Source organism: Peromyscus maniculatus, chromosome 13, assembly GCF_049852395.1.
Source record: "Peromyscus maniculatus bairdii isolate BWxNUB_F1_BW_parent chromosome 13, HU_Pman_BW_mat_3.1, whole genome shotgun sequence".
Lineage (NCBI taxonomy): Eukaryota > Metazoa > Chordata > Mammalia > Rodentia > Cricetidae > Peromyscus > Peromyscus maniculatus.
This window is the reverse complement of record NC_134864.1, coordinates 34,619,055-34,634,063: the sequence shown is the minus strand read 5'-3', so window position 1 is coordinate 34,634,063 and position 15,009 is coordinate 34,619,055. Positions and strand designations below refer to the sequence as shown.

Sequence of the window (15,009 nt, the reverse complement as noted above, 5' to 3'; positions counted from 1 at the left end):
CACAACTATTAGCTTTGTCTTTGACTAGCCCTAACTGTAATCAGTTATGACAGCAAAGACCCACCACATACATTGATTACAACGGTGGAATCTGCCCAACCTTACCTAAAATGGTTAGCTATTCATTTTTCCCACTGCTTCATATGCAACTTAGCCACCACCAGTGGAAAACAGCATTCCCACTTTGGAGAATTCTGAAAGGCTAAATAATGTCTGCAATGTGAGACAAAATGTTTCACACAAATTCCAAGAGCACACAAGCACTGTTTCCTAGATTTACACAGAAAAGGAGTCAGAATGTGCCTAAGGTAAACCCCAAAGTAAAACCTCTTCATTTTACAAAACAGGAAATAGACTAAGTAAGTGGATTATCAAAGATCATAAAACTAGTTAGAGCAATGAAGGAGCCCAAGAGTCCCTCTATTTTATCATGTCAGCTCAAATTATCAAGCTTCTCCAAACTGAGAAAATTATTTTTAATTATAAATTATATTAAAAATTATGAATTCTATTAAAAAATTCAGTATCAACAACTAATTACTGTGGCTACATACTTATTTCAGTCTGGTCCATAGAAACAAGCTTTTAACAAAAAATCAGATGTCAGTAGCTGTTCTTCCATAATTCAAGTAAAGTGCAAATTCCTAGGTGAAATCACCTTGTCTAAGTCTTCAATTTTTCTCATCTGTTAAATTAATAACCAATTTTCTCTAATGTCTTTGGTATGGTTTGAGTATTTGTGTCGGCTCCAAGGCTCTTAATTCAATGAATACACCAATACTAAGAACTGAGGCCTATAACTGATGTAGGTTATAGAGGGGTGGAACCCTCATGGGTACAATGAGGTAACCTTATGAAAGGGCTTGATGAAGGGAGCTAGCCCCCCTTGGCCCTTCTTTTGGCTACAAGAGGAAAGAGCATTCCTCTCCTCTGGAGTATGTGGCATCAAAGTGTCATCTTGGGAACAACAAACAGCCTGTCAGAGAACTGAACTTGGGAATATCATGATCATGGACTTTCCAGCCTCCAATTTGCTCTTTGTAAGTTGTCCAGTCTACGGTTCATTGCTACAGTTACTAAGACAGTCCTACCTAGCTTTTTAAAATCAGGAGCTAGGGAGACGGCTCAGTCCCATAAAACGCATGAGGACCTAAGTCTGGATCCCCAATGTACACAATGATGTGTACCCCAGAGCTAGGAAGGTAGAAACACAAGTATCTCTGGAGCTCCCTGGTCAAATCAATACAGCTTCATCGGGGAGCTCCAGGTCAATGAGAGCACCTGTCTGTGTACTGGCTATTTTTATGTCAACTTGACATAAGCTAGAGTTAGAAGAGGGAGCCTCAGTTGAAAAAATGCCTCCATAAAAATGGGCTGTAGACAAGCATGTAGAGGATTTTATTAATTAGTGATTGATGGGGAGGGCCCAGCCCATTATGGGTGCTAAACCTGGGCTGGTGGTTCTGGGTTCTGTAAGAAAGCAGGCTGAGCAAACTATGAAGAGCAAGCCCTCTATGGCTTCTCCATCAGCTCCTGCTTCCATGTTCATGCTCTGTTGTCTTGAGTTCCTGTTCTGACTTCCCTTGATGAGGAACAGTGATAAAGTGTAAGTCAAGGGGCTGGAGAAATGGCTCAGGGGTTAAGAGCACTGGCTGCTCTTCCAGAGGAGCCGAGTTCAATTCCCAGCACTGAAGTGGCAGCTCACAACTGCCTGTAACTCCAGTTCCAGGAGATCCGGCATCCTCACACAAACATACATGCAAACAAAATACCACTGCACATAAAATAAAAATAAATAAACAAATTAAAAAAGACAGAGCACTCGAATACATGAAAAAAAATCTTAAAAAAAGAAAAAGTGTAAGTCAAATAAACCCTTTCCTCCCCTAATTGATTTGGCCATGGTGTTTCATCACAGCAATAGTAACCCTAACTAAGACAGCCTATCTCAAAGAATAAAGTGGAAAAGAAACTGAAGACACCGAACTTGGACCTTGGCATTCCACAAGAATGCATACACACATGCATGTGTTCATAAACAACCACCACACACACATACTCTTTCTCCCTCCCTCCCTCCCTCCCTCCCCCCCTCTCTCTCTAAGAAAATCATTTAATTTGGCTAATTTAATTAATTTAAAAACTATATTTCATGTTTCATTTACATATACCAAGAGAAATAATAACTGAACTCTCTAATCCTTGTGCGTTAAACTTATTTCACTGTTTTACTACTTTAGCATACATAGTCTACATTTCTTTAGAAGTAATTAAACATGTTAACTTTAAGGAATAGTCTAAGTACATACTTAAGATACACTGCACTGTGCTGCATACTCTGTATAAGCCCCTAGGCTCCTAGATCTGTCATCAGCCTATATATATATTTACATTTGTTTTTTGTTTTGTTTTTTGAGACAGGGTTTGTCTGTGTAGACCTGGCTGTCCTGGAACTTGCTTTGTAGACTAAGCTAGCCTCGAACTCAGAGATCATCAGCATGCCTTTGCCTCTTGAGTCCTGGGATTAAAGGTGTGCGCCGCCACCATCTGGCTATCAGCCAATAATTTAAACCACCTTAGAATTATTTTTTCCAATATATTTCTATTAAGAAAGCATATTATTCCAGAATCTAGAAAACACTTAACAATGTAAGTACGTAGTATAGCATGCATGATCAACCTATGTCTCATGCACTGTATGAGAGCATGCTAGGATAGCTATGAACATGACCCAATCTTTTATAGATGACAATGCCATCCAGCAAGTCCAAATGTTGGACATGCCTGGTAGTCTAATGAAAACATTGTTTTTCAGACAATTGGCTATGAACCCTGCCTCTACCCTTTTCTATGTGTATATGTAATATTACATACTTTTAGTGGGTCTCTCAGAATTCCCAATTAATTTTAAACAAGAGGAAAAATGTCTCAACTAAAACTTGTCTTTAGGATTTGAGATCAGTCAAAATACTTAAAACAAAATCCAGAATTAAAGTAGGTGTAGGAAAACAAGGTTCATTACTTGGAGAGGATATAGCAGTGTAAGAGGGTAAAAGTTCAAGAGCTACTTTAGACACTAACTTGCAGTGTGTCTCTCTTAGTGATGCTAAGAGGGTATCTATAAGAAATCTTGTATTTTCCAAAGGTAAAGAAAGACTCCCCTTTCAAGTTTTTGTCCACTTGCTCAGCAGCAACATTTCTCATTTAAAAAGCAAAATAGGTCCTCTCCTTTTTCTCTAGATTCTAATTCTTAAATGTATACAAGACAAACCAACAAGTTTTACTTAATTACTTCAGAATTTCAGTTGGCTTTAAAACATCAAAAGGAATGCTTTCTAGTAGCAAAAGCTATGGGCTAGTTAAGACTACTACAGGGCAGCCAGGCGGTGGTGGTGCACACCTTTATTCCCAGCACTCAGGAGGCAGAGCCAGGTGGATCTCTGTGAGTTCGAGGCCAGCCTGGGCTACCAAGTAAGTTCCAGGAAAGGCACAAAGCTACACGAAGAAACCCTGTATGGAGAAAAAAAAAAAAAAAAAAGACTACTACGGGGCTAGTTCTCAATTTACTATTATTACCTAGTTGGGCAAGTAGGGCCCTGTTAAGTAGGCTGGTGATTAGTGATATTAAGGCAGTGGCTAAGCTTTTTAAGGGAACTCTGTTACAGAATCTCCTATTAATAGCAATATAGAAGAAGCAGTTCTAAACAACCATGGAGGTCAACTATGAGGATACCTTTCTACTACAAATCCTCTAGTCTGCTGTAATCTGTATCTAACTGTGACTACCCTACAGAAAAGACTAAACATTTTAAAATGAAAATTATGGCTTTATAATTAGCAACTCTTAAAAAAATCTCCCAGTTACACCACTATTAGAATGTAATTTTTTTATACTATCTCATTTACTCCTTATAATTAGAATCTGAAAAACCGTCCTTTGGTGTACCATTTTATGTGAAGAAATGGACTAAAGAATATTGGCTGTATTATTTCACTTACTGAATATTGTCTATTCTGTGTTGTGTACTATTATATAACTAGACTGATAAAAGTCAATAGTACACAATACTGACTTAATGCTTCCTCAAAGAGAAATTTATACTTCTAATAAAGATATATAGATCATTCTATCAGATGGTTTTTCAAGACAGAATTTCCTCTATGTAACAGCCTTGGCTCTTCTGGAACTCATTTTGTAGACCAGGTTGGCCAAAACTCAGAGAGACCCTGCATCTGCCTCCTGTGTGCTAGGATTAAAAGTGTGTGCCACCATGCCCAGCTGAGAATTTCTAATAAACAGTTTTATGAACAGTGATTGAAATTTTGAAGCTGGAGAGATGGCTCAGCAGTTAAAAATACTGGCTGCTCTTCCAGGGGACCCGGGCTCAATTCCCAGCACCCACATGGCAGGTCATAACAGTAACTCCAGTTCCAGGGGATTCAACACCCTCATACATGCAGGCAAAACACCAATGCACATAAAATAAAATAAATAACAGCTGAGCAGGAAAGGTGAGAACGTACTAGCTAGATACACACACAAAATGCTTCAAGTCACCAAGTGTCTGCCTAAATTAGTGACCACTGTCTTTCAGTTCCTTCTGTACACCACAGTCTAGAAAACATGAGCAATGAAAGAAAATAGGTGGTATCATCCAAGATGGGTTTTGCTGATACTTGTCTTTGTTCTGCAGAAGAGAATAATGGGACAACTGGTAGCCAAGGAGATAGTGACAATACCATAGCTTGGTCTCCTTGAGGTCATGAACACAATGTTGGAAGCAACCAAGCAAAAAATAGGGCAGAATAATGAAATAACAGCTTACATCTGTTTATAATGCTTATTGTGCCTCCAGTACTACTCTCAAAGTTTTGTATGTATGAACTTTTTACAAGGGATAGAGAAAAGGTTCAACAGTTTACAGCACTTGCTGTTCAGTCATCAGGACTGGAATTTGCATCCCAGTACCCATGCCGAGTGGCTCACAATTACCTATAATTCTAGCTCCAAGGGATCTAACATCTTCTGACCTCCATGGGCTCACACGTGTGCAGATACACAGAAAATAAAATCTTTATAAAAATATCTTATGATGTAGTAGTATTCTCTAGAAGTCCTGTATCTAGTTAAGTGGAAGGGCCATGACACAATGTTAGGTGTTTTAAGATTTCTAACAGCTAACATAGTCCAAGAAAGGATGAAGTTCATTGTAATTCACAGAAGGCCAGGATCAATGAGTTTTTAATGTAGATTCATTATTTGAATCATACCAGGAACATATTATAAGCATTTTTAAATTAAATGACTATTCTGACATGTAATGGATAAAATTAAGACTTGAACTAGAGATAATTTATGTCTATGAAGGAGACACTAAGTTACTCAAAGTCTGAGTGATCAAGAAGTTCTCAAGAGCCTGAGCCTAGAATGATGATGGCTATGGCAATAACTGCATTCTGGGACCAGAATGAGCAGAAAGAATAAGATAAGCCTATCTATTCCCCTCAGAGCAAAGCCATGTTTCAGAAGGTGAGAAAAACAAGAAAATCCTGAGGACACTACAGATTAGTCCATCTAAGGTTAAAGCAGTGGCTTACACTGTACAAAGAGAGCTGAGAGGAAGGACATGCAAGGGTGGGTGTCCTGGCAGAGGTGTTCTGGTGGAGCAGTGTGGAGTTCATTTGGATACAGAAAATACTGAACCACAGATTAAGACTCCTAATGCTGAATTTAGAGAGACCTTCGTAACCCATCATACTATTTACTTTCAAGTCATTTCTCTTCCAAACACTAAGATTGCCCTTCTAAGAAAAAGGATACAGGTTCATTAATGATCAACTACTTCACTTACCAACCCAAACATTTCAAACATCAATTTGCACTAAATCAATCAATTACTATTGTTTGGCTTAAAGAACCAGTTTCTCATTTAATCAGTCATTCGCTACCGATACACACTCTGTGGTTCAAAGCTGTCTGGTATAAGCACTGGGCAAACCCACAATCTAATTGAAGAGCAATACCAAAAAAGGGAGGAGACAGGAAATAACAAAAGTAGTTTTAGATCTGTACTTCTCAACCTTCCTAATGCTGTGACCCTTTAATACAGTTCTTCATGTTGTGGTGACCCCCAACCACAGTATTATTTTCATTGCTACTCCATAACTAAATTTTGCTACTGTTATGAATCATAATGTAAACATCTGACATGCAGAAGGTCTTAGGCAACTCCTGTGAAAGGGTTGCTTGACCCTCATAGGGACCAAACCCCACAGGTTGAGAACTGATGCTTTAGACGAGCATTTAAATTTGTGTTTGTTAGGGTTTATACACATAGCAAATGAGTGTTTATATACTTGTATGAGAATGACTACTGGAAATTCTCTCTTGAAGCCATATCCCAAGAACCAGTAGCATTCCTGTACAGAGAACCACAGAGGTACTAACCCTATATTCTTCAGAATGCATTCTTGGGTGGTTCACAAATTGGTTCTACAGGCTTTCAGAAATGTTAACCTAGAGCTTGTTTAAAATAGGGAGAGAGAGCACATCACTAAATAAGTATGCAAAATTTCAATCTAACTACCTACAAAAACATCACAATTTGAATACTCAATTTTTGGCAAAATCATGACTCACGATTGACATAATTATAGTTAACAGTGTGCTAGGTAAAGTCTAAGTTTTACTTTATCACACAAGATGGTAAGGCAGGTCCTTTTAATACTCTCATTTCATTGAGAAAAGAGGCTAACTTAGGAGGCAGTGCAGCTATAAAGACGTGGGCCTGCTGGTCAAACCACGGAAGCACAGAGCCCACACTCAGAACTGCTCTTCTCTCAACCTCTTTACTTTTTAGCCACACAACTAACATATATGCCGAATGCTGCAAAACTAAAGTTCCCCAGGGTCTATCCATAGTTCTATCCTTACTAATTAATAGTGAAAAATAAAACAAGACAAAAAAATGTCCAAGTACTATTTTTTTTTTTTTTTTTTTGGTTTTTCGTTTTGGTTTTTCGAGACAGGGTTTCTCTGTGTAGCTTTGCGCCTTTCCTGGAACTCACTTGGTAGCCCAGGCTGGCCTCGAGCTCACAGAAATCCGCCTGGCTCTGCCTCCCGAGTGCTGGGATTAAAGGCGTGCGCCACCACCGCCCAGCCCAAGTACTATTTTTTAACCTATTAAATAAAAAGATATATCTGGCCAAGATTCAAAAAACTCAAACACCCTTAAAATGTATACTTCCTATTCACATTCACACAGAACCAGTTATAACCTGGTTCTCATATTTACAGACTAACTTCAAGCAAATTAAACTCTTAAGCCCTCACTTGTAAAACAGATAATACTAAGATAGTATAAAACGGTAGTTCCCAACCTTCCTAATGCTGTGACTCCTTAATACAGTTCCTCATGTTGGGGTGATCCCCAACTATAAAATTATTTCCATTGTTACTTCATAAGTGTAATTTTGCTACTGTTATGAATCTTAATGTAAATATTTGACATGCAGATGGTCTTATGCAAACCTCTGTGAAGGGTTGTTCGAGACCTAAAAGGATCACAATCACCATAGGTTGAGAACCACTGGCATAGAGCTTCGAGAATTAAGTTTAGACTGTCTAATACATGGAAAAAGCATTCAACAAGTTTTAGCTATATTTCTACCTTTCTGGATACTCATTACATAATATATTTGAACTATTCAGCCCAGTAATTCTAGAATCATAGATGGATTATGCAAAATCCAAGCTGCATTCTGTACAAAGAAAACAGGAATTTCCTAGAGTCAATCAAAATATGTGACAGTAGGTGAATGATTAAGCAAATGTGGGAATTTTAAGATACCAGTGACTAAAAATGTTTTCAAAAATATAACCATATGTGCTGAAGGAACCATTATAAAAATGGAATACAGGGAGCTGGGGACTTAGCTGTTAGGAGCACTTGTTGTCAAAGACCTGGGCTCAATTCTAACCTCCTCCAGCACCAAGCACAATGTGCTGCACAGATGAACATGCAGGCAAAACACTAATACACATAAAATAATACAAATAAAATTAAAAAATTTCAAAAGGAATACAAAATGGGGATATAATAGCTCAGTGTTAAGGGTGCTTATTTAGCTTATCTGTGGCCCTGGGTCAAACTCCAACACCACAAGAATCCAAACCACAAAGAAGCAATATACAAAACAAAAAAATGAATTATGTAATCACACAGTGACATGAAACATTAAAAAGAAACACATCAAAACGTTAATATTCTTTGTTTCCAAGTGGTACGCTTATTGGAATTGTAAGTATGGATATTTATCAACTCTTCTCTCATTAGCCTAGTATCACTTTCATGATTAGAAAATCTCCTAAACTGTCAAACCATAATAAATCTATTAATTACATACCATACTTTATTTAGTGATTCTTTGTATTAATATTTTTGGGTTCATTTTACAAAAGGCAAACAATTATATTAACTTATTTTAAAATAAATTATTCAGGAACATACAACATACAAGTCTATCTACTAAAGACCCTTCTGAGAATCCTGAAAGTAACAAAAATCTGTTCTAAGTTCTCCATATTTATAATATAAAGAAAAGTGATATTTCTAGTCATAATTCTATACTCTTTATACAAATGTTATTACTACCACCACTAAGCTACATTTAATGAATGAATGATCTTCAAATAAATGACTACTTTATGTGAATGATTCAACTTCCTGACTAATGTACTATACACAAAAGGCCAAATTTTCACATTATAGACTATTCTACTGTGCAACTAGGCTTTAAAATGTATGGGGCAGGATGGATGAGATAGATGTCTCAGTGGGCAAGAGTGCGTGCTGCATAAGGATCTGAATTCAGACCCCAGTACCTATGTAGAAAGCTGAGCACAGATGTGTGAATGACTATCTGTAACCTCAGCTCTATGGAAGGGTAGAGACAGGAGGCTCCCTGGGATGTACTTGCTGGCTGCCAGCCCATCTTCAGGTTCAGTGAGAGAACACAACACAAGGGAATAAGGTAATGATAGACAAGGGCATCCAAAGTCCTCTGGCCTCAAACACACCCACAGACACATGTGCCCACACCACACACATATTCCACACTTCCACAAGTAAATAACAGACACCATTTTCTCTCTCTCATACACAAACAAAATTCAGCACAGGTACTAATCTTCCCAACTATTCTGAACTGCTGTTATATGCAAACTGGAATAAGACAGCTGACTCAGGAGTTACAGAGTGTGTACTGCTCTTGCAGAAGATCCTAGCTTGGTTCTCAACACCCAAGTCCTGGGTTCTCAACTTCCCATAACTCTAATTCCAGGGGATCCAACACCCTCTTCTGGCTTCAATAGGCACCTGCACTCATAGGCACAAGCATACATGTATAATTAAACACCAAAGTAAGGATCCCAGAGAGATGACTCAATGGTTAAGAACACTTGCTACTACTGCAAGGATTCAGGGTTCAGTTTCCAGAATCCATATGGTGGCTAGCAACTGTCTGCAAGTCCAGTTCCGGTGGATCCGGGATGCTCTCTTCTGACCTCTGAGGGCAACAGGCACACAGGCACAAACGTGGTAGATACAAAAGCAGACAAAACATTCATTCACATAGAATAAAAATGTTTTTAAAAAGACAATGAAAACTAACAGATTATCTTTTTATTTTCTCATTTTAAAGCAAAGATGCACTAACTCCTAACTACAAACGCTGTTCCACAACTACAAAGTAGAAAGCGTAAGTCTAAGTGTAAGTAGCATTTTGATATACATTCCTCCATAATTTCCCTGTAAGAAAATAACACAGAGGGGCTGAGAGCACTGAGAGCTCTTCCAGAGGACCCGGGTTCAATACCCCACACCTACACTGCGGCTCACAACTGTCTGTAACTCCAGTTCTAGGGGACCCAACACTCTCACAGACATAAGTGCAGGCAAAACTCCAATGCACATAAATTATAAAAAAGAAAAGAAAAACTAACACAGAATCTTCATTAGATAACTCCTGGCTTTGTGTGACTGTTTTTCACCTGTTTTCCTACATATACAGTCCAGCTAGTTCACTGTAAAAAGTAAAATCTGGCAAATATTACTGTAACTAGAAATAAAAAAAGACATTAACTCTCGAAAGTCCTTATCTCATCTCTCCATGCTCTCGTTTGTCATGAATGATCTTAGCATTTCTGTCAGTCACTTTGTGGGCACCATCTGCTGACCATGTTGCACAGGTAAGACTCATCTGCAATCATAGAGCAGATTACATCCAGAGTTGTCCCTGTGATGATTTTGCATGCTTCATAAACTATTAACTGAAGTCACTTCCAGGACCTAGGGGTGCTTTCTAGAGAGATGGGTCACATCATAAGAGTGACTTTCAGTGTCTTGTAATCATCCAAGTGAAGCCAAGAATGGCAAATGACAGAGGACAGCATTTTTTTTTTTTTTTTTTGGTTTTTCGAGACAGGGTTTCTCTGTGTAGCTTTGCGCCTTTCCTGGAACTCACTCTGTAGACCAGGTTGGCCTCTAACTCAAAGATGCGCCTGGCTCTGCCTCCCGAGTGCTGGGATTAAAGGCGTGCGCCACCTCTGCCTGGCAAGGACAGCATTTTCATTCAGGAATCACACCTCCAATTCCAACCAAGATGTTAAAGCCCATGTTTTTTAACCAAAATGGATTTTCAGAGAAAAGTTAACCCAAGAGAGTATCTGAGCAAACAACACAAATAACAGCAGGAAAGAACCTCTGCCAGAATAATTACTGGCCCAAATCCCTTCTTAATAATACTCAAATTCGGACTGAGTTCAAGGCCAGCCTGATTTACAGAGTGAGATCCAGGACAGCTAGGGCTGTTACACAGAGTAAATCCTGCCTAGATAGACAGACAGACAGACAGGTAGGTAAATAAATAGATGAATGAATGAACATATAAATGAATGAATGAATAAATAAATAAAGCTCAAGTTCTGTGGCCCCAGCTGATATTTTGTGTATACTTTCTACAAAATATTATCAACAGGGGCTAAATCAGTGGCTCAGTGGTTCAAAATGTCCACTGCTCTTGCAGAGGACCAGAACTTGGGTTCCCAGCACTAGAATGGGTAGTTCAGGACAGCTCCAAAGTATCTGACTCCTCTGTCCCCTGCAGCAATCTACACTCACGCACAAACCCAAACACATCATTAAAAAAGAATCTTAAAAAAATTACCAACAAAAAGATGTAAAATAAGCTGTATTTTATATAATGAAGCAGAGTCTAAATATTGAGACAACATTTTTTTCTGTCAACAATAAAAGCACAGAAATTTATCTTAAAATTTGTAGGTAAACTTATGTATACTGGGCGGGGAGCAGAAAAAAATTTAAACTACATTAAGCTAATGTGGTGTAACTTTCACTCTGCTAAATTAATGCAAAGGCAAACTTAAAATACACACTAAAGATATAAGAGAACCTGATTTATCTGATAAAACTGTAAGGTAACTTACCACTACTGGACAGTGGAAACCAAACAAGTCTAAACTTACTCATTCCTTTTACATATCAATTTGGAGAGAAAAAAAAAAAAACCTGAAAGGAGCAACTGAATGAAACTTCTGATTAACCCATTAAGCCATAACTTACAGCTAACTATATATGGTGTTAACACACACTAGTTGTAGAAATACACATATATATGAGCATAAATGGTATTTGTGTGTGTGAAATACTATTTACAACTTCTAACTAGCAGTTCATGTGGGCTGTGGTTATACAAGATCACTGATCTGAATGAAAGGAATTCTGACAGTCTAAGGACTAGGTTCCCACAAGTCAATAAAGTATCTATCACTGGAGCATTAGCTATACTCAACAATGCCTGACTATTTTCAATGGGAACTGTGACTGTTATTTACTTATGAACTAGGTTAAAAAAAACAAAAGAGCAAACAAAACAAAAATCTCAGTTCTAGTAAGAACGTATTATCACACACTATTATCTTCAGCTAATGGAATAAAATTCTCTCCTGCTTTTAATCCCTAATACTAGTTCCAGAAAACAAAAGATCTTTGCCTTTCCGTATCTATTGATAAATCCTAAAGCTCTAAGAACAAACAGTACCTGCATATAATACTCAGTGTATCTTGGATCAATGAAGGAATGGGAGAGAAAAACAGGTTCTAGTAGGGAAATGTGGAGGTCAAAGAGGTGTGAACACAGATAAGGAAAAACTGGTTACTCTGAAAAAATATTAACTTGTCAGATATAAGCTCTTCCACATTTTACCAAATAACAAAGACTTCAAGAAAGAAGAGCACCAAGAGCAAACATTTCCTAGAAAACCAGTGTCACTGTTGATTTAAAAACAAAACAAAAACCTAAAAAAAAAAAAAAAAGAAAAGAAAGAAAGAAAAGCAAGGGGAGGGGGTATCAGATTTGACAATCACTTGGATGGTTGATTCAGCAAGAAAGTTGTATCACTCACGGTCGTAAGTCCAGTTCATTACCCAATTACAAAGGAAAACACAGTGAACTTTATTAGTGCTGTCTTACCAGCATTTCTCATTTTTTGATGTAATATTTTTAAAAAACCATTCACAATGCAATTAATATCAAGGTAAGTCATTCTCCTGATTTACCCTCCCAGTTTACATAGACCCCTTTTGTTTACATGCAGGTGCAAGTGTCTACACACTGACAATAATAGTATGTTCCTTGCAAATCACAATTCTGCATCAGTTGCATACTTTTCGAAACTAAGAATTCAGAGGCCCTCAAGATCTCCAGGACAAAGCTACTCAACTCGGGCAATACTGTGTCCCTTCCTCACTGCAAAGGGTACTTCAGGAAAAGCCTGTTAGAAAGTGATGACAGCCGGGCAGTGGTGGCGCACGCCTTTAATCCCAGCACTGGGGAGGCAGAGCCAGGCGGACCTCTGAGTTCAAGGCCAGCCTGGGCTACAGCGTGAGTTCCAGGAAAGGCACAAACTACACAGAGAAACCCTGTGTCGAAAAACAAAACAAAACAAAAAAGTGATGACAAAGCCCCCTCCCACTCCCACATGACAGAATGCTTATGAGCCTTACAAGACAAAACAACTTGCCTTGGTCTCAACTTTTAAAAACCTGCTCCACTGCCGGTGTGTATCTGACTGTTACCTGTTACTGTAGCGACATGAGCAAGTACGTCCAGTTTGTTACAACAGATTTTAATTGCCTGCCACTGGCTGTCTGATCGAGGCATGACATCCAAAGTTACACTCCATCTACTAAACACCGCAAGCCAATGACTCAACGTAACGCCAAGAGAAAAAGTTTCTCAAGAGAAAACGTTTGCTTGTCGCTAAAAACGTACACGGTTACAACAAGCCGGCGTGGCGACTATTCTTGGGGACTTCCTTGGCTCAGAAATGAAAAACCTGAGAGTGCAATTCATTCTCTGCCTGGGGACCGCTCCGAACAAGAGTGGGCAAAGTGCTCGGGAGGCTTTGCAGGTTCAAAGATGCTATAAACATTATTATGTTCGCTGCTGGTGCTGTGTTGCCACCGGGCTATTTCGTGGCATTTCTGTCACCGAGAGGGGCAGGCGGCCAGCAAGACCGCTGCTGATTGAGGAGGGGGGAAGAGGCGGACAGTCCTCCTCCCCACCGTCAAAGCCAAGCCGGGTCGCTCTGGAAACCACAAGCTAAAAGTTAAGACACACGCCCCACGCGAGGGGTGCGGCGGCGGCAGCGGCGGCGGCGGCGGCAGCGCGCATCCCCTCTGGGCCGCGGCACCGAGGCCGGCGCGAAGGAGGCCCCCGGGGCGGCCCGGACGCAGGGAACGGCCCGGGAGGCGACCGCGCCGGCCCGCGCCGCCCCGTTGCCGGGAAGGCTCGCGCCCCGCCACCGGCGGCCGTGGGGGAGGGGGAAGCGGCCGCGGCCTGTTGGAGGGAGTTCAGCCCCGGCCTCGCGTGCGGCTTCCCGGCCGCGGCTCCGGGTCCCGGGCGCCCAGAGGACCGACTCACCGGAAAGGCCCGGATCCGCATCTTGGTGTCCTTCCGGCTGCCCGTGCCTTTGCTCAGATTCGACATGGTGCTCGGCCCCTCCCCGGTGGCGGCGGCTGCGGCGGCGGCGGCTGCGGCTCGCACTCCGAGGCGCCGGTGTCACATTGAAGGCGGGAGGGCGGCCGCGGGGCTCGGCGGGGGGCGGCGGCGCGGCCCCCGGGCTGGGCTGGGCAGCGGGCCGGCCCCTGGGCGGCCGCGGGGCTCGGCGGGGGCGGCGGCGGCGGCAGCGGCGGCGGCAGCGGCTCGGGCTCGGGCGGCTCGGGCTCGGGCTGCGCTGGCGCGGCGGCTCCGCGGGCTTCCCCTCGCGCCGGGCTCGGCTCCCTTTATCGCGCTCCTCCGCGATGGCGGCGGCGGCGGCGACGGACAAACATCTCACTGCGCAGGCCGAACGTCGTCGTCGTCGTCCTCCTCCTCCTCCTTCTCCTCCTCCGCCTCAGCGAGACGAGATCCGGCCCAGAGGGTGGAGGGGGGAGGAGGGAGGGAGGAGAGCGGAGAGTGGAGAGCTGGGGGAGGGGGGCAGGAGGACGGGAGGGGAGGCGGGAGGCCGCGGCGGGCACGTCAGATCTCGCGAGATCGGGGAGGGGGGCGCGCGCGGCGCGGGGCGGGGCGGGGCGAAGCCCGGGAAGGGAGGGCGCCGGGAGAAGTGGTGAGGGGGGGGGGCGACGGCGGGAGAGGGGAGGAGGAGAAAGAGTTGGAGTGTGGGCGTGGTCAGCGTCCTGAGGGGCGGGGCCCGAGGCTGGAGGCGTAGGCTGCGTTTTCAAAAGAGGAGCGTCCGAGACCCCGGGAGGCGGAGGTGGCCGCTGATTGGTGGAGGGCGAAGATGCTGTGTCACGTGGGCAGTGGGCGGGGGAAGTTCCGGGAGCCGAGCTGGGAGGGTTGAGCGGTGGGCTGGCCCGGCTGAGCCGGGCTGGGGAGGTTTTGCAGGTAGGGTTGGGAGAGGGCGTGGGTTTGCGAGGGGGACGGGTT

General features: G+C 42.1%; 1 protein-coding gene across 1 annotated transcript in view; it reads right to left on the bottom strand.

The window, feature by feature from the left end:
- Positions 1-14,195, bottom strand: part of Cul3 (cullin 3) — an 81,016-nt gene extending 66,821 nt beyond the window's left edge. Inside the window, exon 1 of the mRNA XM_076549973.1 lies at positions 14,005-14,195. Coding sequence (XP_076406088.1) covers positions 14,005-14,070 — 66 coding nt within the window. The 5' untranslated portion in view covers positions 14,071-14,195. The remainder of the gene's footprint in view (positions 1-14,004) is intronic.
- Between the last annotated feature and the right edge of the window lie 814 nt (positions 14,196-15,009).